The sequence below is a fragment of the Takifugu flavidus genome, chromosome 11, assembly GCF_003711565.1.
Source record: "Takifugu flavidus isolate HTHZ2018 chromosome 11, ASM371156v2, whole genome shotgun sequence".
Classification (NCBI taxonomy): domain Eukaryota; kingdom Metazoa; phylum Chordata; class Actinopteri; order Tetraodontiformes; family Tetraodontidae; genus Takifugu; species Takifugu flavidus.
Genome location: NC_079530.1, coordinates 973,874 through 997,443, shown reverse-complemented (window position 1 = coordinate 997,443; position 23,570 = coordinate 973,874). Strand labels below are relative to the sequence as shown.

At 47.6% G+C, this 23,570-nt stretch overlaps 2 protein-coding genes and 1 long non-coding RNA gene across 6 annotated transcripts in view; 1 reads left to right on the top strand and 2 right to left on the bottom strand.

Moving 5' to 3' along the window:
* Positions 1 to 1,117: 1,117 nt before the first annotated feature.
* cdc42ep3 (CDC42 effector protein (Rho GTPase binding) 3) lies at positions 1,118 to 6,750 on the bottom strand. The gene is made up of 2 exons (XM_057048032.1): positions 6,521 to 6,750; positions 1,118 to 2,885 (listed from the first exon to the last, which is right to left on the bottom strand). Exon 2 carries the CDS (start codon positions 2,669 to 2,671, stop codon positions 1,625 to 1,627), a length of 1,047 nt encoding a protein of 348 aa, XP_056904012.1. The 5' UTR covers positions 2,672 to 2,885; positions 6,521 to 6,750; the 3' UTR covers positions 1,118 to 1,624.
* Positions 6,751 to 12,903: 6,153 nt separating this feature from the next.
* On the bottom strand, positions 12,904 to 17,531 carry LOC130534245 (uncharacterized). Its single transcript, XR_008952846.1, has 3 exons — positions 16,537 to 17,531; positions 15,916 to 15,989; positions 12,904 to 14,112 (listed from the first exon to the last, which is right to left on the bottom strand). It is a non-coding gene; the product is annotated as an uncharacterized LOC130534245 (long non-coding RNA).
* Positions 17,532 to 19,598: 2,067 nt separating this feature from the next.
* Positions 19,599 to 23,570, top strand: part of LOC130534056 (regulator of microtubule dynamics protein 2) — a 16,065-nt gene continuing 12,093 nt past the window's right edge. For 3 of the 4 annotated variants that reach the window (XM_057047932.1, XM_057047931.1, XM_057047929.1), the window contains exons 1-2: positions 20,442 to 20,596; positions 21,498 to 21,937. In XM_057047932.1, the coding sequence (XP_056903912.1) occupies positions 21,507 to 21,937 (431 nt within the window). In that variant the 5' untranslated portion in view covers positions 20,442 to 20,596; positions 21,498 to 21,506. Of the gene's footprint in view, positions 19,752 to 20,441; positions 20,597 to 21,497; positions 21,938 to 23,570 lie in introns of those variants that run through there. The other variant, XM_057047930.1, reaches the window with a different exon arrangement.

Sequence of the window (23,570 nt, the reverse complement as noted above, 5' to 3'; positions counted from 1 at the left end):
ACTGATCCACTGACTGTAGCGTTGCTATAACAAACCTGTTCTGCAGACAAACGCATCGTTGCTACGGGAAGATTGAACGAGATTAATAGTCAGTCGACTTGTGATGTTTGATCATAAAATGTTTTAGTGTTTTTGAGCAGCTTTATGTTTACAGTCCTCGTGCTCGTCCCTCAGCCCAGTCCTTAACTTGACACAGCACTAATAACCTAAATCTTTGCCTCACACTGCGTAACCTTACATTATACACCCCCAACTATTACAACTTAAACATTTGAACAACAACAACATTTAAACAACATACCTTTCAGATACAGTTTATTTATGGGAGGAAAGAAAAAGTCTCAGTTCTGTTTTTTCCCAAACTTAATATTGAAATTAAAATTTACACATTTTGATCACATTTTGGTGATGATCTGGATTCTAGAGAGACTTTGACCTGCCAAAGCTTTGATCCTAAAGTGCCCTATTATGTTGGAAACCTTGTGTTACCAAAGCCTTTATACAGGATACACAATGCTACGGATGTATGTCACCATATGTGAAGGGCTGAGCTGCCTGGCGGACGTCTGCGCTCTCCCAGGACTTATTTGTAGCTACGTTTGCCAAAGGCTTTATTTCTTTTGTGGCTGGAGGCCGATGTCGTGGGTCAACCTCATCTACTGGGCGGCGCCGAACAAAGTTTGCCTGCTTGTTCAACAACTGTTTTACAACCTTGTCATGTTGTAGCCGACAACAGCCTGACTTTTAGATTGAAGCCCCACCAACACCCACCCCCCCCCAACACCCCCTCCCTTCCTTGCACAGCTGATTTATGTCCGGTCCTGGACACTTGGGCTCCATAGCTGGAATGCAGAGAATTTCAGAGACCCCTCCCCAGCCCGTTCTGTCCACACGCAAACAAATGCAGCAGGCGCCTCGCTGGGGCAGATGAAGGCCCGCCGGTGTTCCCACTGCAGGGCAGGGAGGCAGAATGTGAGGAATGTCAGAGGCGAGAAAAGAAATGCATTCTATCCTTCTGTAGTTCTTTCTCTCAGTACTACTTTCATTATTGCTGCAATCAAGCAGAATTGCTCGTTTACGTAAGCTGCGCACTCTCGAGTTAGAAAAAAAGACCAAATCAAAAGGACAAAATCCATTTATTTGTGCCGGATTTTTAAAAAAACAAAACAAATATGCATAGTGTTCTATTGTTTGTGACCAATGGATCTTGTGGCAAACAATAATAGATGCTTGTTAAACACTTGAAATCACACAATGCAATGTGTTTCAGACTGTGTAAAAAATAAAATAGGAAAAGGACTTCAAAGTTTTCGTGTGCATACTAAGAAAGTCAACGTCGTATTAGAGTCAGGCACAAAGGCTGTGTTTGTAGCTGTAACTCAACGGTACATGCATCCTAAACATGCAGCTGGCATCGCAAACAAGAAGGAAAAAGTCTCAACACTCCATAGAAGCAAGAATAGTTACATGTTTTGACAATAAAAACATAAGCAGCTCTGTCTCGGGTAGCTCATTTTCATCTCAATGATATGTCCAGACACCATTTTGATTGCTCTCTAAGTCTTTCTCTCCTCGGGTCTTTAGTTTAATAATTCCCTTTCCCTTCTAGAGGCCTTAGCCCAGCTCAAGGCCTGCTCTTCACTGCGGGTTTATCCATTATGTTGAGCACATCGTCCAGGATGGACGGGCCCAGGTCCAGTTCAAGAGACAGCATTGACCCTGTGATCTGGACGAGGGAATTCTGCGACGGACTCTTCTCTTTGGAGAACTCAAACTCAAAATCACAGATGCGGCCGTCCTCCACCCCACTGTCCCTGTCCACCCACTCCCCACTGAACTTGGACAGCTCCTGCTTAAAGCCCACGTTGAGGTCGCTGGCAAAGTGTCCGAAACCGTTGTCGCCATGACTGCTCGTCTTGTCTTGCAAGTCTTCTTTGAAGCTGTCAAAGCTGTCGCTGCTCACGTTGCTGTTCAGGCTTCCGTTGGCCTTGAAGCTGCCGTTACTGTGGCTGCTGATGTAGTACGAGCTCGGCTTGTCAAACCTGCTTTCATTCTTGTTAAGTTTATTAGCTTTGGCAACCACCTTTGAAGCCTTGTGTTTGCTCGCCAGAAGATCCAGCAGGACCTCCGGATTTGAGCGTTTGTCTGCTGAGGGTGATGAAGGTTCGTTGTCGAAGACATCCATGGAGTGTAACAGAGCATCCATCTGCAGGATCTCTACCTCCTCTTTCTGCTCAGCTTTCATTGGTTCCTGGGGCCCAATAATACCCTCCAGTGGCTCGGATGTCATGGGAAACACAGTGGAGGACATGAGGGGAAGGGTGAGTGCCTGGCAGCTGCCGATTGTCGGGAGGGAGATGGCGTTCTTGAGCACCGGAGAAGGTGTTTCAACAAAGGAAGCATCACCAGTGCTGTTAGCTCTCAGAAATTCACTCTGGATGCTAAACTGAGGCTGGACATCACCCTTCCCAGGGAGGAGTTCGTACTTTCCCTGAAGGAAAGACATATCCCCAAAGGCATCTCTTTGTCCACCCTTGCCAATATGGATGGTGTGACGGAAGTCCCCGAGTGGTGGACTGATCATGTCAGGGGACAAGATGTCCCTGAGGCGACATTTCTTTCCTTTCTTACTGTTGGTGGGTTTCAGGTATATTGGGGCTTTCGCCGGCATGGCTGTTAGATGAGATGTCAAGCAGGTAGAGAAGAGAGACCGTACAGTTGTGGGTGATGCAGCTCAGCAAGTGAGAGGCTCGAGTTACATTCTCAGGAAGTCGTGGGTCAGGCGGGACTCCAAATATAATCCTAGCAATTGCAGCATCGATCAGGATATGAAATTCTAAGCAGGACTGTTGGATGTCCGGGAGAAGGCTCAGATGGCCGCTTTCCTGAAAGACACAAATATAGAATTTGATTTATCGGCATTTTCCAGCACCACTCATTGGTTCAACCCTGCACTTCTGTCCTAATTTGGATAGTAGTGTAAAGACAGTTCTTATTCTAGCCACTATCCCTTCAGCTTCCGACTTTTACACCAAGCCACAGTAAAACTGCAAGTCCTGAGGTTCATTTTCATTCTCAGGCTTCTCCAGAATTGGGTCCTTGGACATTTGTGCACATCGCGGCTGTTTGAAGCACACCCTGAATAACTAAATAAAAATATCCTCATCTTCAGCCTGTTGCTCTATTTTCTCTTCCACACATGAGCCTCTTTTGGCTTCTGCCGCTCTAGATGTGCTAATGTAGAACAGCTGGGAGCTGGAGAGCTGTAGCAAAGTGGGACTTTAGTGGGATCAGAGAAGGGCAGCCTTGAGCTACCGCTCCGGCTCACATGGAGATAGAAAGAGATGGAGAACGAAGGGTTTAAGGCGATAGAGCGGGGGATTACGCAGTCAGTGGGTTTAAGAAAGTGGGCGACACAGATTGTGAATTGATTTAAAGGGTGATGTGGGGGTGGGCTCCAATTTAATAAAGGAGGTGAGACCTCAGAAATACCTGGGGGTGAGTAGGCATCATCGAGCTATTGGAACTGATAATACGAGCCTGATTATTTTGCCACAATCTCAATCTGCTTTTCCATCACAACCCAGTGAAAACCAGCCAGCTTGGCTCCATTTCAAAAGGGGAACGAGCGTGAAGGACCGTTGGAAGTGACAGCAGGCCAGGAGAGTTGAAAAAGGGCTGACAGGGTGTGTGATGGGGGAGGTGGGAGAAGGAGCACCAGAGCTTGCCCATTTATAGACATATTTACTTATGAGAGGCCTGTAAGCAGTGACCGTCTGACAGAGTGCACGGCTGCACAAAAAGCGCCTGGGCGGTCAAGTCCACCAGAAAGGTTTCACAGAGAAAACATCCACATTCCTGCTGGAGCTGACTCCATAGAGATGCAGTGCATCAGCCTTATCAGAGACACTTTAAGTAGGCTATGTTTATTCAGAAGGTGCATTAGTGTAGAGCCAGATCCAAACAGCAGACTGGAGAGAGCCCGACAACGGCGTTCAGCCTGGACTCTCTAACCTGTCCCATGTGCATCACATCTATAGTCAGAAACTGTAAATTCAAAGTATTCCCCAATAAACTACCGAGCTACTGCAGTAGCCGACAGCGTGGAGCGGCTGTATATATAGCAGGACAAGCAGTGAGGGATGCAGAACACGTGGGGGTGTTTAGAATGGCAGCGCCGCTCTCGTGTGTGTGTGTGTGTGAGAGGATTTCTGAATGCATGTCATGTGTGTCGCTGACTGAGGAAGAGGGGAGGGCACCAAGGAGTGCTGCAGTGTTTAATCAAGGGGAGCAGCAGAGTCCCCCTTTCAAGGCTTTCTCCCATCTTCTTCAGTTTGCCTTTGATACCCTGTGACCTTGAGAGCTGATGATCACTGCAGGGGGAGATTAGCCTTGGACAGGAAGTGAAACACACACGCCTTAAAGCCAAAAGCTGCTTCCTGTGGGTTGAGACACTGCATAACTTGGGTGTGCGTTTCTGCACTGTAATTCCTAAATAATGGGAGTGACTGCAGCGCTGTGATACGCGTCCATGCTGTTTGAAGACAATACCAGAGAGAGGAAGTCCCCCAGTAGAGGGAAAAAGCTCTTGTAGAGGACATCTGCTGTGAGTCCCAGCTAAGTCAGCTGGGCTGGTGAAAGCCTGGAGGTCTGACCTTCACCCCAGCCGCCCTGCTGGTAGCTCAGTTTGGCTTCCATGATAAACAGCACTGGAATTCCAGTGGCTGAAAAATTAGAACCCACCAACCTCCACGAGGAATAATTAGCAAGAGGTTAGGAAAATCAACATTAATTTAAATAAATGCAAAGGATAGGAAGCGAGGACAAAATGCCCGTTGACCTCAGGAGGGACACGAGGGAAATGAAATCAATTAGAGAAAATTCCAGGATGACCATTCCTGCTCGCCTGTAGCAGCTGGGTCGGTGTGTTCTGCTAGATTTTAAAGCTAAGGATAGATTTGCGCCCTTCAGTTGGATCTGCTCCAAAAGAGGCGGCGGGCACGTGTTGACTGGTGCGAGTCTGGCGGGCGCCACATCTGCAGAATGCAGTCACGGGTTTCATTTACACCTCGAGGGATGCCTGGAGTCCACAGCAACTTCTTGTCTGAAGACCATGCAGCCAACCAGACAGTGAAGGGAATTCCAAGGTGAACGCAGCAAAAGCGGCTCGTCCGGGCTTGTTTACACTCACATGCGCTAGTTTTACGATCTGTGTCGTAAAGGCGCTCTTATACGATGTTTAATCTATTAATTCCCCCCCTTTGTTCTTATATTTCCGTCATCAAAATTGTCAAAAAGCCCGTGACTTCAGAGCGCGGGCTCTCCTGGGACGACTCCACGCGGCGTTACAGCCAGTCAGGACTGGATCCACTGTGTCATTGGGTCAGCAGGAGACATCTGTCTGGGTATGAAGCCACTTGGAGCCACTCCACACTTCCAAAACTGAGCCCTGCCTCATCACCTCACGCACGCGGGTAAGTTGCAAGTGAGGGGGAGGTGATGAAAGTTGGAGTGCGGGGGCAGATAAATGCAGCGTTGGCATCTACTAATTAAACCATGTGCGATTTGTCTGGTATTTCTGGACTCGTGTGTCACGTGCGATACAACTGGGTCAGTGTATTCTTAGAGAGTGTGCAGCCTAAACATGATGATGTTTTACAGTGCACCCTAACCCTGCAGAGACTGCAGCTGTTCAGAATATGACCTCTGTATGACTTCACCCTCCTTTAAAATAGAAGCCGTGCGTCCTCTGATGGGATTACGCTGCTGCTGTTGTCATCGATGGCGTTGCAACAAAGTCTCACACTCCTGCAGCCCCCCTGCAGACCTGCGGTCAGCCCCACTGCAGCCAAACTTTATTCCTTCCACATGTGTCTTCAAAGTGGAAGTTTCTAAAGCCTCCTCTGAGGTCTGGCCGTGGCCTTTGAGCGTGTCCTGCCTGTGAGTAGCAGACGAAAGCCCCTTCCTTTTGGGGCTGTTGTAAAAATCAAATGCACATGCCACACTTTCATGGCAGCCTGGAGTGGGCAGTTTTTGCATTAACCCCCCCCAATTATAGGCAAAGGCCTAACTTTTATAGAGGAGATAGCAGGGTGGAGTGCTGGCCTTTAGTAATCTGTCCTTCTCTCCTGTTCCCCATGTGCCATCCGCAAGCATGGCCGACATTTGCCAATGTTTTCCTTGGCTGAGACGAAGAGAAAACCAAATCAAAGTGAATGAATCATGAAGGGAGTATCAGAGTCGCATGGCAGGGGGAAAAAAGAGCTCGTTTCGGGATGCAAATCTGCCCGCATGGAAGGAAAAACAAGGCATTTTACAGCAAGATGCCCTAAATGTCTAGAAATGATGAAGCGTCCGACTCGCGTGTTACATGTATGGCTGACGATGGGATACACGCTCCCTTTGCTACATTCTCCTCTAGACCTTCAGGACAGACCCACAGTCGTGACCGCAGGACGGATCTGTTTCCAGACGGATTCGTGCACAAGCGGAGGGTAAAACAAGTGGCGTTTGTGCTCACCTCGGGGCCACAGTCGCTCTCCTGGCTGCTGCAGCCGCGGCTGGCGTCGGTGCGGCTGTGGGAGCTCAGCAGCTGCAGTGCTGCTGCTCTCCTGGCATGTTGACTCCGCTGCGTCTCCTCTCGCTCCGCTCTGCCTCCAGGCTGCTCTGCTGTGGACTGGGACGTCTGCCGCACAGCTGTTCTGGAGCTGCACTCAGGCTTCTATTCAGCGGAGAAGCAAGTCTCCTCCTACACCTCCGCTCACTCCACCCTTCCTCCTCCCCATCTCCCTCTCTCTCCCCCTCTCTCTCTCTCTCTCTCCCCCCCCATGTCAGCACCTGTGCACGCCTGTCCTCTCTCCCACTACATGCTGGAATGCTTTTTTCTTCTTTCTTTTAAGGAGCTTTGGGGTGTTGAGGATTCTCTGGGCTTCCTGAGCTGCGGTGATGAGTGATCACAGCCTCGGGCTTGAAGGAAGAGATAAAAGGAAGAAATAATCCCACTGACATGGATCTCCTGAGTATAACACACACACACAAGCATGTGCTGTATATGATGGGAATATTAATATCAAGTGTGTCTGGTGGTTTCACCCTGTCTGAATGTGGGTCGGGATCAGTGATGGATGCAGCTTTACTGGAATCCCACTTCATGTAAATCTTGTTTTGGGCTGTTTGCGCCTCGTTTTCAGCTTTTCTGTCACCTAAAACTTTAGATTTCTGAGTCCTGACGGATCCAACCAGGAAATGAGCGCTTTAAACACTCGGACATTGCTGGATCCTTTTGGTCCCAACAGACAGAGACACCAATATTCATTCATGGATTTTCAAGTAAACGTAGAACAAAAATGTCAACATTATATTCAATATGAATAATATAGAAGTAAACGAAAAACAACGAACATAAATGAATTCATTAATTCGATGTGTTTGATGTGTAACTGCTCATGTCAGACAACAGTTTGCTGAAGGTTTTTCATGTCTACACTCACAGTTTGCTTCCAAACACTTGCTGTACTATTTTAGCTCATTTTGCACGTCTGTTTCTGGGCAACAGCGTGCGTGCGCACGTGGCAACATCGGCCCATAAAACGATTAGTGGGTGTTTTAGTGTGTCTATCACAGACGCAGCGTTTGGCCCCGCAGCCCTCAGGCCAGGGACACGACAGAGCTCCCCTTCGTTTGGGGTCTCGAGTGGGAAAAACGAAGACGCAGCTATATCACCTTGGTAACCAGGTGGGGGTGATGTCACACCCCCGGAGGGGGCAGAAGACAGACTGGTTCCTCTACAGCGTCTCACAAAGGGGCAAAGACAGTATGTGGTGGGGGAGGGGTGCAAGTGTGTTTGATAAAGACAGATGGAGAAAGAAAGTGTGAGAAAAAAGAGAGTGTGCATGTGCATGTGCATGTGCCCCCTTCGCCAGCCCGGGGGTGAAGGCTTCATTATTTGAGATGCTTCCTCCTTCTGCAAACAAGACACCTTCTCACTTCTGCTTCCTGGCTAATGTGCGTCACGCCGCCGCCGCCTCATCTGACCGGATGCAATCATGTGAGTCATGAAACCCGATTTAGGACGTGTGTGTGTGTGTGTGTGTGTGTGTGGTGTGTGTGTGTGTGTGTGTTACAGCAGCTCTGGATGTCACGCTGCCTGAGGCTGATATGATGGAGGCGTCCAGGCATCCGTCACATGATCGGCTGGTTACAGTGGGACACACAGCCTTGTCTTCTCAGTCCCTGGAGGGGAACGACTCAGCAATCGGCTGTATGAATAATTGTTATCAGCCTGAAATCATTATCATTTACAGCCCATTTATGGACTCCTAGTCAAAGGTTTGGGCCACAATTCTGATAGATAATTGATTGAGATGATTAGCAATTATTGATCTGATGATGTCAGAAAAGCCACTTGGAGTTTTCCAAATCGTTGCGCTGCTCAACATCAGAGTCAGAAGGTTTTATCTGTATTGTGTAAGAAACAAGCCTCCTCCTGCATTACTCACATTCCACAACGACAAGAAAGGCTGATTTGACATTTTAACACTTCCTGTTCGTTTCTTTTTGGGTTTTTTTTCAGTTACAATAAAAATGTTGGTGGTTGCTGGTTTTTGTTCCTTCAAAGCCATAACGGTGGTCTTCCACCCAGTCCCAGCAGGCCCAGAACCCAGCTGGGTACACAAGTGGCCTCAGACTACAGTTATTTGGTTAAGAGAAAAGCCCAAACTGGGTCCTGCCCAGAGAAACAGGCAGAGTTCTGTCAGTAATTCACGTTAAAGGCTCGGCTGAGGAGACAGACTGAAGAACTTCTCTTCTCCTGCAGGCAGCAGCATGAATAAACGGTTTCCGTGGAATACTTCTGCCAGGAATATCCCTCCTTCATTCAATTCCCTGACTAAATGGTGCCTCCGCCAGTCGGACAAGGGGAGCATTCTAAGCGCTGTTTGTCCTGTAAACTCCTCCACTGAGCCGAGTTTCCCAACTGCAGGGCCGCGTACAGATCCCAGGTCAGGTAAACAAGCAGGTCCTTGTGGAGCGAAGTAAACCGGCCGGGAAAAACAGAGGTCGGAGTCACACACGGCTCTTAAAATACCTCCTGCCTGTGGCAACTCTGGAGGCGCGGCAGGCGTCCACGCTAAGTGTTGCTGGCGGCTTTTTCCTGCTTTGCAGATTTAGTTTCATGTTATCACCTCCCAGAGTTGGAACCACGTGTCCGGGATGGCGAGAGCTTCATCACTATCGCTGGCTGTGGGAGGTCGGAAGCTCGGAACAACCGGACCGAAAGCGTGGCAATATCAAACTCAGTGGTGGCCTTTTTGTCCACACCCGAAAGGACACAATTAAAAGTGTCGTCAGTGTAAAACGGTAACGTCAGATAGGAAATCAGATAAACTCCAGTGGATGTTTTGGCTCTGACATCACGTAACCGCAGATCTAATTAGATAGCGCAGCTTCTCTGCTGTGTGACACCGAAACTCTGTCGGTAGGTTTAAGAAAAGATCAGTGAGCTTTGGTTTCACATGAGCCTTGAACTCTGCTCTCCAGGATGAACGTTGCATGTGACCCCGACCTCCACCTGCTCCTCCTGCTCCTCCCCCTGCTCCTCCTGCTCCTCCTGCTCCTCCTGCTCCTTGCTCCAAATGTCACATTGGCGTTGACGTGTGAACAGTGTAGTTTAGGATCTGAGTGTCTCACACACACACACACACACACACACACACACACAAGATCGTGGTGAAGCCACGTTAATGTTGCCGGTACATAAAACCATCAAAACCAGTTTTCCTGTCGATGACCCAGGGGGGATTTGAGGGGCAGGAAGCAGGATTTTAATGGTGGCGTTCATAAGATCAGGGCTACAATGGTGTTGGGAGATCGCTACATGTTGACAGCCTTGTTTACGAAGGCATTCTCATCAGATCTGTCTCGTGCACAATCATTTCCTTCTGACAGTAAACATTTCCCAATATTCCCAGCAGGCTGCGTACAGGGAGGGAGCTTGTCCTGGGGGCACAGTCCAAAGTACAGCTGCAGGGAGTGGAGGAGGGGACTGTGGGGAGCCTAAACGCTGTCTTGCTCTGTGGCTGCAGTCTAGAATGTTTTTGCGAGCGTGCACGGGCAGACCACACACGCCACAGGTAGCTCCCTGTCTGAGTGACCTAAGCATGATGGGAAATGTGGAGTTTGAGAGCAACGAGGGCACGGAAGCTCTTATTTAATTATTTACATTGTTGGTTTGAGTGGAACTGGGAACCAGCTTCATTCTTGACTGAAAGAGCTGGAAAATTCCTTCTGATATCCCACATTTCTGTGGTAGCAGGTCGATCAGCAGAACGTCTACAGTCGAGCTTCTACATCAGCACCTTGGGTCAATGCAGATCACACCAGCAAACACAGGAACTGGACTGGTTTCACTGGGAAGTGCAGCTACAGCAACACTCTCCCCTTTCTGTTGCTTGTGCACGTATCTGAGCTCGGCTTGGCCCCGTGGGTCACAGGAAGCAGGAAGCATGTTTTCAGGGATGAAAGCTGAACACGGTGGGAGTTTCAGGTCCAAGCTAATGTGACACAATGTCCTGCTTCATCATACAAGAACTCCTGGAATGCAGAAGTGAGCATTTCAGATTAATGACAGACTGAAGACGGTCCAAGCCACATTTTCCCTCATCCGTCAACAGACAAACACTTTTTTAGAGTCGACCATCAGACCACATTGGTGTGTTGATGTCTGGCTCACATCTTTGGAGAGGACGCATGCGAGTGAGTTGTCCCAGTGGAATTTCAGAAGCTGCGTCCCAGGCCACCCTGTTGCAACCGTGCGGTGGTGATCCATTACCAGCAGTTTACATCCTGCTCCGTCCACAACGTTATTAAATGTCCCGGCCCGTCCCGCTGTCACGGAGACAAAACCTGTGAGAGACAACATATTTACATCAGCCACAGAGTCAGAAGGTAAATACATCGTACTTCCCCCTGGGAGATGTCTTCCCATCCAAATGAGGGCCCACGGGGACCATGAGGACGCCTCAAGTAGACACCAAGTAGACACCATGTCCTCCTGCATCTCATTAAGTGTGGACAGTTTTAATCCCCTCACAGTCTCTCCTCAGTGTTGGAGCAACTCCCATCAGGACGTTGGCCATGCTGTCCTACCTGTAGGACACAGAGGAGGAGGACAATGTTTGCGCTCAGAGCTGTCCAACTCATTACTCTTGACATACATCTCTGTCTCTGTCTCTGTCTCTCTCTCTGTCTCTGTATCTCTCTCTGTCTCTGTCTCTGTCTCTGTCTCTGCCTCTGCATCTGTCTCTGCATCTGTCTCTGTCTCCGCCTCTGTCTCCGTCTCTGCCTCTGTATCTGTCTCTGCCTCTGTATCTGTCTCTGCCTCTGTATCTGTCTCTGCCTCTGCCTCTGTCTCTGTCTCTGCCTCTGCGTCTGTCTCTGCCTCTGCCTCTGTATCTGTCTCTGCCTCTGTGTCTGTCTCTGCCTCTGTCTCTGTCTCTGTCTCTGTCTCTGCCTCTGTATCTGTCTCTGTCTCTGCCTCTGTATCTGTCTCTGCCTCTGTGTCTGTCTCTGTCTCCGTCTCCGCCTCTGTCTCTGTCTCTGTCTCTGTCTCTGTCTCTGCCTCTGTCTCTGCTCTGCCTCTGTATCTGTCTCTGCCTCTGCATCTGTCTCTGCCTCTGCCTCTGTATCTGTCTCCGCCTCTGTATCTGTCTCTGCCTCTGTATCTGTCTCCGCCTCTGTATCTGTCTCTGCCTCTGTATCTGTCTCTGTCTCTGTCTCTGTCTCTCTGTCTCTGTCTCTGTCTCTGTCACTGTCTCTTAGTAATGTTGCACTACCCTATGTTGCCCCACGGGGACAAACAAAGTTCCCTGAAGCTGACATCTAGTGTGAGCTTCAGTGAGGACTGAATGTGCACATGTTGCCTGAGCAGAGTCTGTTCCCCATTAGACACGTGCTTTAGGCTGGGTCATGAATGGAATGTGAAGAATGCGCCCCTTGCTTATGTAATGCTTTGTCAAGTCAGGCGGTAGCAGCAGTCTGTTCACCTTTGGGTGCTGATGGCAGGCGGCAGCAACAGGAGAGACCAGCTCATCATTTCTGATGTGAGCGGAGCTGAGAGAAGAGCTCCACTCATCTCCAGGCTTAAATATCGCTGCATGCTAACGCTGGGTGGGGAGTGTGGACTGAACCCAATCACTGAAGGTTATCTCCCATCTGATCAAATGATTAGTGCCTTCCTGTTTGTCCTCCATGCCCCTTTGGGCATCCTGTGGGAATCCTGGCCATTCCTCCAGTCCGTGTCTCATCCATTCAGTGGGTAAATAACATTCCACGACACCAGAAGCTGTTTTGTCTTTGTAGCTGAAATAGTCTTCACCTCCACCAACCCAGGGTTGTTTTTAGCTTGTGTGTTTGAGTCGTCCCGACATGATGACATGAGAAATCCAGCCCATCAAAAGTCCTCACACGCCAAACTACAAAGAAATCTGGTGCTTTTAAAATACTCTACTGAATTCAAGCGGCTTTACTTGGGGAGAGTATAGATCTACTCAAGTGCTTGGTAAGGAACTCGTTAAAATAGACCGGCTGAAGTGGCCTTTGATGTTTGATATAAAAGCCGTGCTCGTCCACCAAAACTCTCAGTAATTATTGAAGTGAAATCATTGGCTTCTGTTGCCGTTGTTGCTCTTGTTTTACGCTTCTGTGTGCTCAGATCATTTCAGTTCGCTGTCTAATCGAAACACCTTAATCGCCACGTCTGGTCAAAAGCCATTTGGGGGCAACGCCAGTCTGTGGCTCCGCCTCCCCGCCACAGCGAAGGACTTTTGAGGCCCGTGGCGTGCAGAATATCGTAGCAGTCTTGTCAGCCAGCACACAGCAAGCGAGCAGATGAGTGAGACGATTACAGATTTATCTTGTCTGACTTTACTCTACATACGCTTTAATTACTTTTCGCCACTTCACAGTGACTTTTATTTCCAGCAGCAGCCTCGTGATCGTCACATCTGCTGAGATTAAGCACCTTCATCAGCGCTGATGGAGGCTGAAAGTCCCATTGAGTTTGATTGCATTGGTGTTTCTTTTAAGATCTGCCCGATGTGTAATTTAATATGAAGGAATGCGGTCTTGGGGAACACTCGGGCATTGTTTTTCATTTTCGCGGCAGTCTTCCGTACGGCGAGCATTCCAAATTCAATCACAAGATTGTTTCCAAAACCACGCTGAGCCCAGAGGAGCAGAAACATGCAGGAAGATTTGAGAGGAGACCAAAAAAAAACTATCCAAACACCAGCTGCTGTTGACTCAAAGCTTTTAATTTAGCAGCACGTGACCTGTGAAATCCGTGTAAATCATCTGGACCTCAGTGGGGTCTGTAATTCTCCAGAAATCCAGAAATATATGTTCTCTACATTTATAACCTGATGTTATTACAGGAGTAAGGAGGAACATAACATCAGATTCAACGATTAGCTTGTGATTCTTCAAAAAGCAGCAGCACACTCCTGTTTCGATGAATTTGTGGATGATTATCTTCGTCACAGCCAGATGTTGAGCCAGGATTCATCAGTCATTTAAAAGACCTCTAATAAAAACAGGCAGCCGAGGAGTCGCCCTCTAGTGGTATACCGATGAGGAGGTCACCACCTCAGCCACTCTTTGCTGGAAAGAGTACAGTTACCATAATCACCATGTAGTTGCCATGAAAACAGAAACCCCATAAATTTCTTCGCCTCTACGAACCAGCCCTGATCTGCCGCCGGCTCTAAATCACTTCGCTGGTGTCAGCAAGACTTGCGAGATGAAACAGCCAAAAAAGGCACACAAAAAAAAAAAAAAGATTTACGAGAAGTTTTGACATTTATGGGAAGATTAGGTGCTGGTTGAAAACTCCGAACAACAAATGTTTCCTTGTGTGAAGCAGAAGCTTTAAAACGCTGGCCTGTCCAAACATGTGAAGCGAAGACTGCAGCCTCAGCATCAGCCCAGGTGAACATTCCCAACACATTTCTGTAACACAACGTTGGCTACGTGCGTGTGGGAGGATGTCCTCCACGCGTGGCCTCTGCAGGAGCCTGACAAATACCAGGAATGCCTCCGCCAGAACTGCAGCCGAGCCTGCGGGACGGGACAAAAGAGCAGAGACAGTGAGCGTGTGGGGTGAAACTGAGCGTGTGCAGATGGCAAGAGGCACGGAGGGGCCACAAAGGAGCTGACCATGTGAAAGGAAGGACATCTGATGGCTTGGACGCAGACCACGTGCGTCATGCAGCCAGGCCTTCCACCTGACAATTAACCACCCGTCACAGGTCGTTGCAGTTAACAACCGGGCTCTTTCAAGGCCTCCGAGCCGCGGCCATGATCTGATGTAAACACGCAACAATCCAGATGAAAGCCTTCGATGATGAAAGCCGGCGCTGCCATCAACCGGATCCGTGTGCCGTCACGAACCTTTTCTAAAATATCATTTCAGGGTCCCCTCCGAGCACGGTTGGAGCTAAAAAGGCAAGAAAACGCTGAGAATTGGTCCAAGTCGGAAGTTCTTGTTCACCATCTGCAGAAATGTGCTGGTGTCGCAGGTCAAGTTCGGCTCCGCCTCTCCTCACGCCGACGCCGCTCGTCCGTCAACGTTCACAACAGCGTAATAAATAACGCTCACGGTAATCCATGGATCCAGGTCGGACATAAACATTTACTCCACAAGATAACGTCAGTCGTTCCGGAGCTGTTGCCCACCTCCTAATGATTTAACAGTCCTTCTTCAATGTGTCTGTAGGTCAGAGACGGGGGTGAAACCATGATCAGCCCCGTTCATCTGGGGCATAATGAGCAGCCTTATCATCAGAATTTACCACCCAATAAACCGCTGGAGCGCCCCAGATAAATATAGCAGCCCGCAGGGTGGATCTGGGGCCATGAGGTACAACACCCCGTCCCTGTGGTGCGTATTTTATAACGGGTGTGGGGGTACGGAGGCGCACGCTTGGCGCTGGTCTGCCCCACCGTCCCAGACTGAGGGCTAAATCATGTGGGCACACACATCCAACCTGCCCCATCTGGGCCTGCTTATCACACACGTCTGTGGTGCCAAGACTTGCCGTCAATCACCGCTTTCGGCTACTTTTACAGCCAGAAATGTCTGAGCCCAGACGTGAAGGCGTGGAGGGGGTGAAGGGGGCGACTGGTGGTGGTGGTACTGGGCAGCGGGGGTCTTTAACTCGCAACTTGATACGCGTTGGCTTTGACAGGCGGAGAGATTTAGGTCACTAAACTAGAATAAGTGGGCTTCCACAGTATATGTTGTTTATCCAACGTAGGGGAGCGCATGAGTGCGTGCGCACGTGCGTGTTTCTCCGGGTGCCTGGAATGCATCCGAACAAACGGGCCATATTTCACCCACACGGTCCTTTGTGCTGCTGAATGCTGCACATTTAAGTCAGCAAAGACGGGCCGAGGTTGACAAACGCTGGGCCGAGGCCCCCCTGAACGGCCCCGTCTCTCCGTGGCGGAGGAGTTCCCCTCGCCACCGCCTCTGAGCGCCTCGCCGACACGCTCAGGTGACAACAATTCACATTCCTGTCGGATTAGACCGTCCTGCCTGGAGGTGCAAACCACCAAACGCTCATTTCTCATCCAACGACCGCCGCTGAACCCAACACGATGCTGGGGGGGGGGCAACAGTAACACCCCGAGAATGCTGCTGTTTTCATTAGAAGCACATTCCACCCTGATGAATGTTGCTGGGATGGCCCAGGCTGCCCTGGATTTACATTCATTTCTCATTTCTTCACTTCCCCCAGAGCCAATTAGAGCCCCATAACAGGATAATAAACAGAATAATCACAGTGTCACAATGTCATTTTTCATTGACATTGAGTTTTAAAGCAGTGCAATATACTGGGAGAGGTACAGGGGACAAACCTTAGATTCAGAACCCCCCCTGGCCCCCCTGCTCACGTTCAGATCTTCTTTATGCTGATGGTTGTAGACCGACTCTATGAAATGTGAAATATAGAATGAATTAAAGCTTCTTGTCACCACAGGTCTGTTCTCCACTTGATTCAGGGTCGATCACATGTTGGTCGATACTGAACCTTTTTTTTTGCTTCCCGTGAAGGAAAACAGTCAAAACAGTTTTGAGGAAGCTGAGGGACAATTTATGACCCTGTATTATCTAATTAAAGACAAATTTCACAAACATGGTCAGAGGGGTTTTTCTTTCAACCTAAATTAGGTTCAAAGTGAGTGAATGTTTCCAAGACAGCCTGAGGAGGATGGAGAGAAGAGCAAGTGAGTGAAAACGAAGAAGTAGTAAGAAGACAGAAATAGTTGAGGGTGTGTAGGCCTGGTTCTGACCACCGGCATGCCTGAGGAACCAGCCTCGGTCCCACAGACCAGCAGAGTCGCTACAGCGCTCACAGGGCCACATGCACGTCCTGCTGGCCTCCCCCACCCTCGGCTATTCTGGTTCTTTACTTTACAGCCATGCAAATAAAGATGGAGGCCAAAAATAAAGCTTCAGGCCCAAACCTGAGCACTTACTTGGGTTTGTCTTTATGTTCTGCCCTCTGAGAAGAGCGGGAGCCATGACAAGAACATACTCACTCCTTCTTCTTTTGATCTTTCCCCTCAGAAATCACAGAGATGTTCCAGTCTGGCCTGACTGGTTCCACGCAGGACCAGTCTGAGTGGATGCTGAAGCAGCTCGTTGTGTCACAGCAATAAACAGACCATAAACGGCAGGTGAGGAACATGTTCTGCTGACAGAAGATGAAGATACAGCGTCTGATGCTTTCAGGGGAGATAAGTTAGATCTAGATGAAGGCGCTGCTGAGCATTCCAGCATTTTAAGTTCCTCCTGTTCCTGCTTTTCTGCTGTTTAATGGTTTAATGGTGGATTGGATCAGATTCCTTTTGATTTTACTTCCATCCTTCATCCATGGGATGATTTTAGAGCTGTAAAAAGCATTATTTTAACCCAATTTCTGTCCTTCCTGAGCTTGAGTTTGTTTCAGACACTGGAGCACATTTACGTTCTTTAAGATATAATCTGAGCTTTAGAGTTATTGTGTAATCTGTAATTACTGTCTAGGTCTCTCTCAGCCAGACATACTGTACCTGTGTGGTTTGGTGGTGGTGGGGGGGGGGGGGGGGGGGGGGGGGGTGACTCAGGCGTTCCTCTCCTTCGTATACATGGAGGCAGACAAGATAATGTACCTGCAGCTGTGACAAAGAGCCCCGATAATCTCAGCCTTTGTTTATTCCCGTCTGAGCCACAAAGAGCTGCCGTTGCGTCTCGGTTGGTGCAGAATCGTAATTAAAATCTGCAAGTTTGCTCTGCAGATTCCGACATGCATCGGTTCGTTGTGTGTGTCTACAGAAGCACGTCTGTGTGCTCGCAGCCTCGCCGCATGAGCACGAGCGTCTGAATGTCAGTTCTCTGGGCGCCACCTTCTGGTTCTCCATGAACAAAGAGACTCGTGTTAGCAGCAGAAATGACTCAGTCACTGAAATAAATAAAATATCCAGCCTGGACTGGACGGTTTGCGTCTAAAGTTCATTTATGTTAGAATAAGTGGGACTTGGTGTTTCTTAAGTGGACGCCGAGTCTTGGTCAAAGTTCCAATAACCTGTGAATGAATAACAAAGTATTCCATCTTTTATTACGGAGTTTGTAGCGTCAGCGTTAACAGAGATGAGTTAGAATTGAAGGTTATTTAACTAGTGGCCCTTCTAGTATTTTATCTAATATGCAATATTTGAGGAATGTATTGTTTTGAAGGTGTTTGACATGACATCACGCTAAGATAATTCTTCAAAACCCTGAAAAAGACATCTTGGACTTCCAGCTGCATCCGGCTACCGTCGGTGTAAAGAGAAGAGTCCGCACCAGTTGAACCAGTATGAGAGGTGTCCAAGGAGCAGAGAAACCTGATGATACCCAGGAACATCCTAAACATGGACCATGATGTTCAAATAGGTCAAGCATTGACTTATTCAGACACTAAATAAAGTGGAAATGAGGTTTCCAGGAAATTCCAGGAAAGTGAGTTCTGCTGCGTATCTATTGAGTCCCACTGATGAGTTCAGCCACCAGAGCACGTCACGTGCACGTTTCTTTCATTGTCTGTATTTATGGGGTCAGTGGTTTCAGTGTAGTGGTGCAGCACCTTAGCGGGGGCAGTGTAGCACCTCTAGACGTGTTTCACTACTGTCCTGTTCAAGGTTAAAGACATTATTAACTAAAGAATTCTGCATTGATCAGTGGGTCAAACCCTCCCAGACGCGTTCAGTGAGTTGAACCAGATTACTTTTGTTTATTTACCTGTAGTTAGGGTTAGGGTTAGGGCTATTTTCTAAAGTAAAGCTCTCAATGTATTATGGGATGTTCTACTTTGGACTGAAACCCGACTGGATTGTGAGCGAAAGTGTTCTCTGAGCCTACGGCTGTTGAGCAGGGTTACAGGAGGTTTGTTTGAGAGTGTACACACACACACACACACACTACCCCACCTCGAAATTCAAGTTACTGCAGCTTTAGGCTTTCGAACTCGGGACAAATCCAAAATTGTTGGTTGAAAAGAAAAGGGCCTTCAGCACATGTGGGCTGCTGAGCTTGGAAACGCTACGATACAGAATCTGCTGTTCCGTAAAAGTTGTATCTTTATGGTCCACTTACTCTCTATCTGAAAGCACAGCCTTCATTTCTTAGCACTTCCACTCCAACCGTGCAGTAAAAACACGGTTCACATGGACAATGATCGACCTTCTCAGCCTCAGCTCTGCCCTGTTTCACCGTGATTCACCTCCTATACATTGTTAGGAAACAGTCCTATTTATCTGCACAAAGCTGTGTTTGCTTTCATTTCTTGGGCCGTGTTATGAAAGCTGGAGCTGATGTGGTCTGGGCAGATAAAACATCAGTGTTGACACTATCTGCTTATCTGCTGGCTTTGACCCAATGGGAGCAAGGCCATGGCTGGATGCACCTCCCTTATCAGCATCTCTGCAGGGCCGACCCACAACCACGGGCGCACGTTTGTGTACTGCTACATGTAAAGGGTTCCGCTGGGGTTTTGGTTCCCGGTGCAGGTATGATGCAAGCTGTGGGCTCTGAGCAATGCAGCATCCACAGAGCAGAGAAGAAACCGCACTTGTTTTCCCAACTACATTTAGCCTGTTATAGGATAAGAATTTGCCAAAAATGGAGTTGAGATAGTTGGCAAATATTTCACAGAGTCAGAGATGCGTCCAACTCTAGTCAGCAAATGAACAAAATGATTTGAATCCTTCCATAAACGTGAAGAACATGGCCTGATCAAGGGAGGGAAACCTTGTTGTTTTAGCCTTTGGGGCTCTTTAAGATGATTCTATGAAACCCAACCATAAATCATTATCTCTACCCTCTCTTATCTGCATTTTTGAACCCAAATAAACCCCTATTTTACTCTTAATTTTTAATCTAATGAGGTTCCATTTGGAAACGTCTTGGATTTGCAGGCTTCAAGAATCCAGCCAAAGAAGAGAATCAAGGAATTTATTCTGGGCGATACCTCAGCCTTTGAAAACTGCCTCTTTAGGGATCCGCATTTGTGCTCGAGACCATGTGACTTGTAACATTTGAACCTAACCCGGCAAGCACGACAGGTCCAAGGTTGCTGTGATCATTCACGTGTTAAGTGACTTTTTATATCCCGTCACAAACGTTCTGTTGAAGCTCACTGCAGGAGAACATCGGGGAGAGGACTGAATAACAGGTCTGTCTACATTTTCAAACTTTTCTTTGAAAATAAATGTTAAATGATGCAGTAAATGATTTAAGTGTTGTGTCTGACTTATCTAAATAAAAAAAAAAAAACTTTCTGAAATTCCATATAAAGATTCAGTTGAAAGATTGTTATCGTTTACTGCTCTCACAGCATTTACCTAAAGGATTACAGTCGCTTTACATTAGTGTGCACAGCAGGTTTAACCTTTGCTCGGTAAGTACGTGTTTTCTTGTGATAGCATGTTAAAGCAACAGAAAAAAATGTTAGTCTTAATAAAGCTGCCAGTTATGCTATTTCATGTCAGTCAATGGCATGTAAAGCAACTGTAAAAGGTCAATGACTAGGAAACATTAAAAACTTTTCTTTTGTACTACCATATATAATAGATTATATGAGTTAGAAACAACAGAAGACAGCACTCCAGAATACCCTGCACAGTATCATGTATAACAAGTCAAGCCAAATCTAAAGACAGATCAGTCTTTTTCTCTAATGGACATACACTGGAGCTTTGAAGCAACATTCTATGTATTCTTTGGCGAGATTCAAACAGCTTGACTCCTTAACATAACGCATGTGCATTGCACGTTGTTACTGCGCGGCTGACAAAATGTAATACTCCATTGCGTATTTAATACAGCCAGCCCGGAACCATCGTTGTGGTTCCTGAGTCTACACGGTATATTTTGAAGGGTACACCAGCGCGCTGTCAGTCCCCAGCCACCCCTGTCAACACATCCTTACAGTCCTGCCCTGTATCCTCCTTCTATCCTCTGGTTTGGGTTTATGTCGACAGGTCGTGTTGATCCACCACTTGTTGGGATATTTTAGAAGTGAGTAATTCAGTTAATTTTGTTAATCCTACCTTACCAACGGTACTAACGTTGTTTTGAGGGTTAGCTTGTGGCTAGCATCAGGGCAGTGTCATTGACAGTTAAATAACATTTATGGGAGATTCATTATGGAATTAATCTTAATCTTCATATTTTCAGACCGTATTTTAATGCTTTCAGGCTTTCGGAGTTGCTAAGACGGCTTCTCTGTCGCATATATGCTAAAAAGTCATCGTAAACACTTCCTCGGACAATGTCACCAAACAGTCATATTTAGCGTTTATTATTGAACAGTTTTCCTCTGAATAAAAGTTAAAAATGAGATGTTTAGGCAAATACTTAGTTGGACAATCTTTCACTCATCAGTCACATTTGGCTTTTGTTATTGAACAGTTTTCCTCTAAATAAAAGTTAAAAATGAGATGTTTGAGTTCAGGTCGTTGCGACTGCAAACAGCCTCCAGCGCTTCTGTTCAAGAGTTTTTCTTCAAAAAGCTTAATTCAATACCATTTAAAAAGGGTTTTTATATCCTCCCAGCTCTGTAATTTTAAAGTTTCACAGTCAAAATTACTCACAGTCTGGCATCCCTTTATTACCAGGATTCATATATTAAATTGGCATGAGATGTTATTTAAAATGATGTTATAATTTCAACACATAATGTCATGATTCCTTTAAAAAGAACCGATCCCAGTTGGTCAAACATGTTTCTGCCTTATCTCTTAGACATTTTGATTGGCCTCAAGTCTTTAAAAGATATGCACATAGAGACCAGCCTGGGAAGTGAGAAGCATTATTTGATATATTAAGGAAAAGTGTCCGCGCCTCAGCATAACATTTTGCTTGATCAATCAGATTCCCGGAGTTTACACGGTTGATCATGTCTGTCTGTCCTGTGCAGGGCTGCAGGATGTCCCAGACAGACAGCCGGATGCTGGTTCTTGGAGCCCTGGCCGGAGTGGCTGGCGTCAGTTTGGCTGCTGTTTGTTACCGTGGCTTTAGATCACGGCGGAGAAGCTCGTGGGCGGGTTTTGGCATCAGTAATGGCCAGGGGACAAGCCTCATGTTAGTTGATGGTCCAGGGCTACAGACGGGTCAGGCAGAGGTGCTGGAGCGCCTTGAGGCCCTGATCCGATGCGTGTCTGAACTGAAGGAGGAGATGAAGTTGTTGAAGGATGCTCTGCCAACTCTGCAGGGCCATGTTAGAGATGAGCGACGAGGGCACGAGCGAGGCAGTCCCCTTCACAGGACCACGCCAACACGCAGGAAAAGGGCACCAGCAGCCCTCGGTGGGGCCAGAGGTGGGGGTGGCACTTCAGAGGAAGCGGAGAGTGAAGGAGGGTAAGCACCTGGAAACTCCGTCACTGTCAGATTCAACCCAAATTCTGTATTTTTACCAAAAGCAGTACACATTTTTACAGCAATTGTTAGAAAACAAGGAAAAACGGAACTTCTGGTTCACATTAAATGTGTTTGACCTCCACGTCTTTAATGCGACAGTGATAATTAATGTGCTGGCTTTTACATTTCTGCAGCTGTGTTATTGTTAAGAGCAGAAGCGTGTTTTAAATAACTTATAGAATCTAGTAAATACATGTTGACTTCCGTAGTGAAGCTGATTTCCAACAGGGGGCGTCATTTAAGCACGAACCGGCCCGTCATCAAACCCTGCAGGGATGCTGCTGATACCAAATATTCACTCTAAAAGTGGATAAAAAGGCAGTTCGCAGTCATCGCCCAAGACAATTCTTGGTTTCAGAAGGTTCAACTGGACCTGTTTTAGTTTTTTTATTAACCTCTTGGGCCAAGAATTCAAGAGAAATGTCCGAATCCCGTCAGTGGCTTTTGGTTCACTCCTCAACAAGTTAGCTGGAGCTAAAAAGAGCCATCAATCATTGTATCTTCCAAACTGTCAGAGGCCTCATTTAAAAGTGTCTTGTAGGAACTTGTATTTCCTTGAACGGTTCCTGAGGAGGTTCTTCCCATCACGTCACTGTAGCTCAAGGACATTACCTTTACTGGCTGGTTTCAGTTCCCCCCAAAATACCATTAAGGACACCAGATACCTCTTTATTTAAGCTCCTTCAAACAGGAGCTTCATTCAGTGAAGATCAACACTCAGAAGGTTTGAAAAGGGGTAAAAGAAGCTTAAATTGTGATGGAAATGTGCTGTCCATGTCTCACCCATGTCCTTGACAGTGGGGTTGCTGGTCAGAAGCATCATGATGAATTGATTTGGACACACACTGGGGCCTGGTGGGTGTTCTCCTGACATGACCTACACACTTGTGTTTGCCTGTTACTGCCTGTCCTCCTCATCAGAAATCCGTGTCTCCTGTCAAACCGTGCCAGCTTCATCTCTCCCCTTAAACTGGAGGAATCATGTCTCCAGCACCATATCGGTCCTGGGAGGGTACGTGAATCAGCGATAGTGACCTGAACAAAGGCGGATGTGAACCCATTTCCAACAGCCTTTGGAGCCATTGAGCATAAATAACTGGCCTCTGTGCAGTGCAGCTGTTGTTGTAGAGCTCTTTCATTGCTACTGTCACCACAGCTACACATGCCCTGCAGGTCCCGGTGCCCAGTCATGTTGGCATGGCAACTGGTTTGTTTTGAATGGTGTAACCTCAGTGACTGCTCCTGCCCAGCTGTACTCAGAGACGCCCTCATTTCCCACAGCGCGTGTCCGAAATGCCCGATCAGCTCCAGGGAGTGCTCAGCCTTAAAGATTAATGATACGCTCTATAGAAATCTCCCGCGTCAACAGGACCAGCACACAAAGGGAAACTTTACGAGCTGTAGAAGATTTGATTCAGGCATGAATCCAATTTGAGGCTGTGACCTGGTAAATGTGCTGCTCTTCGTCATTACTGTAGAGTCCTGATACGCCAGCGAGCCAAAACATGTGATTATGACCTCTGACATGCAGAGTTTCCTCCAGAAAACCTGATTCGGTGTCTGATTCCAGCGG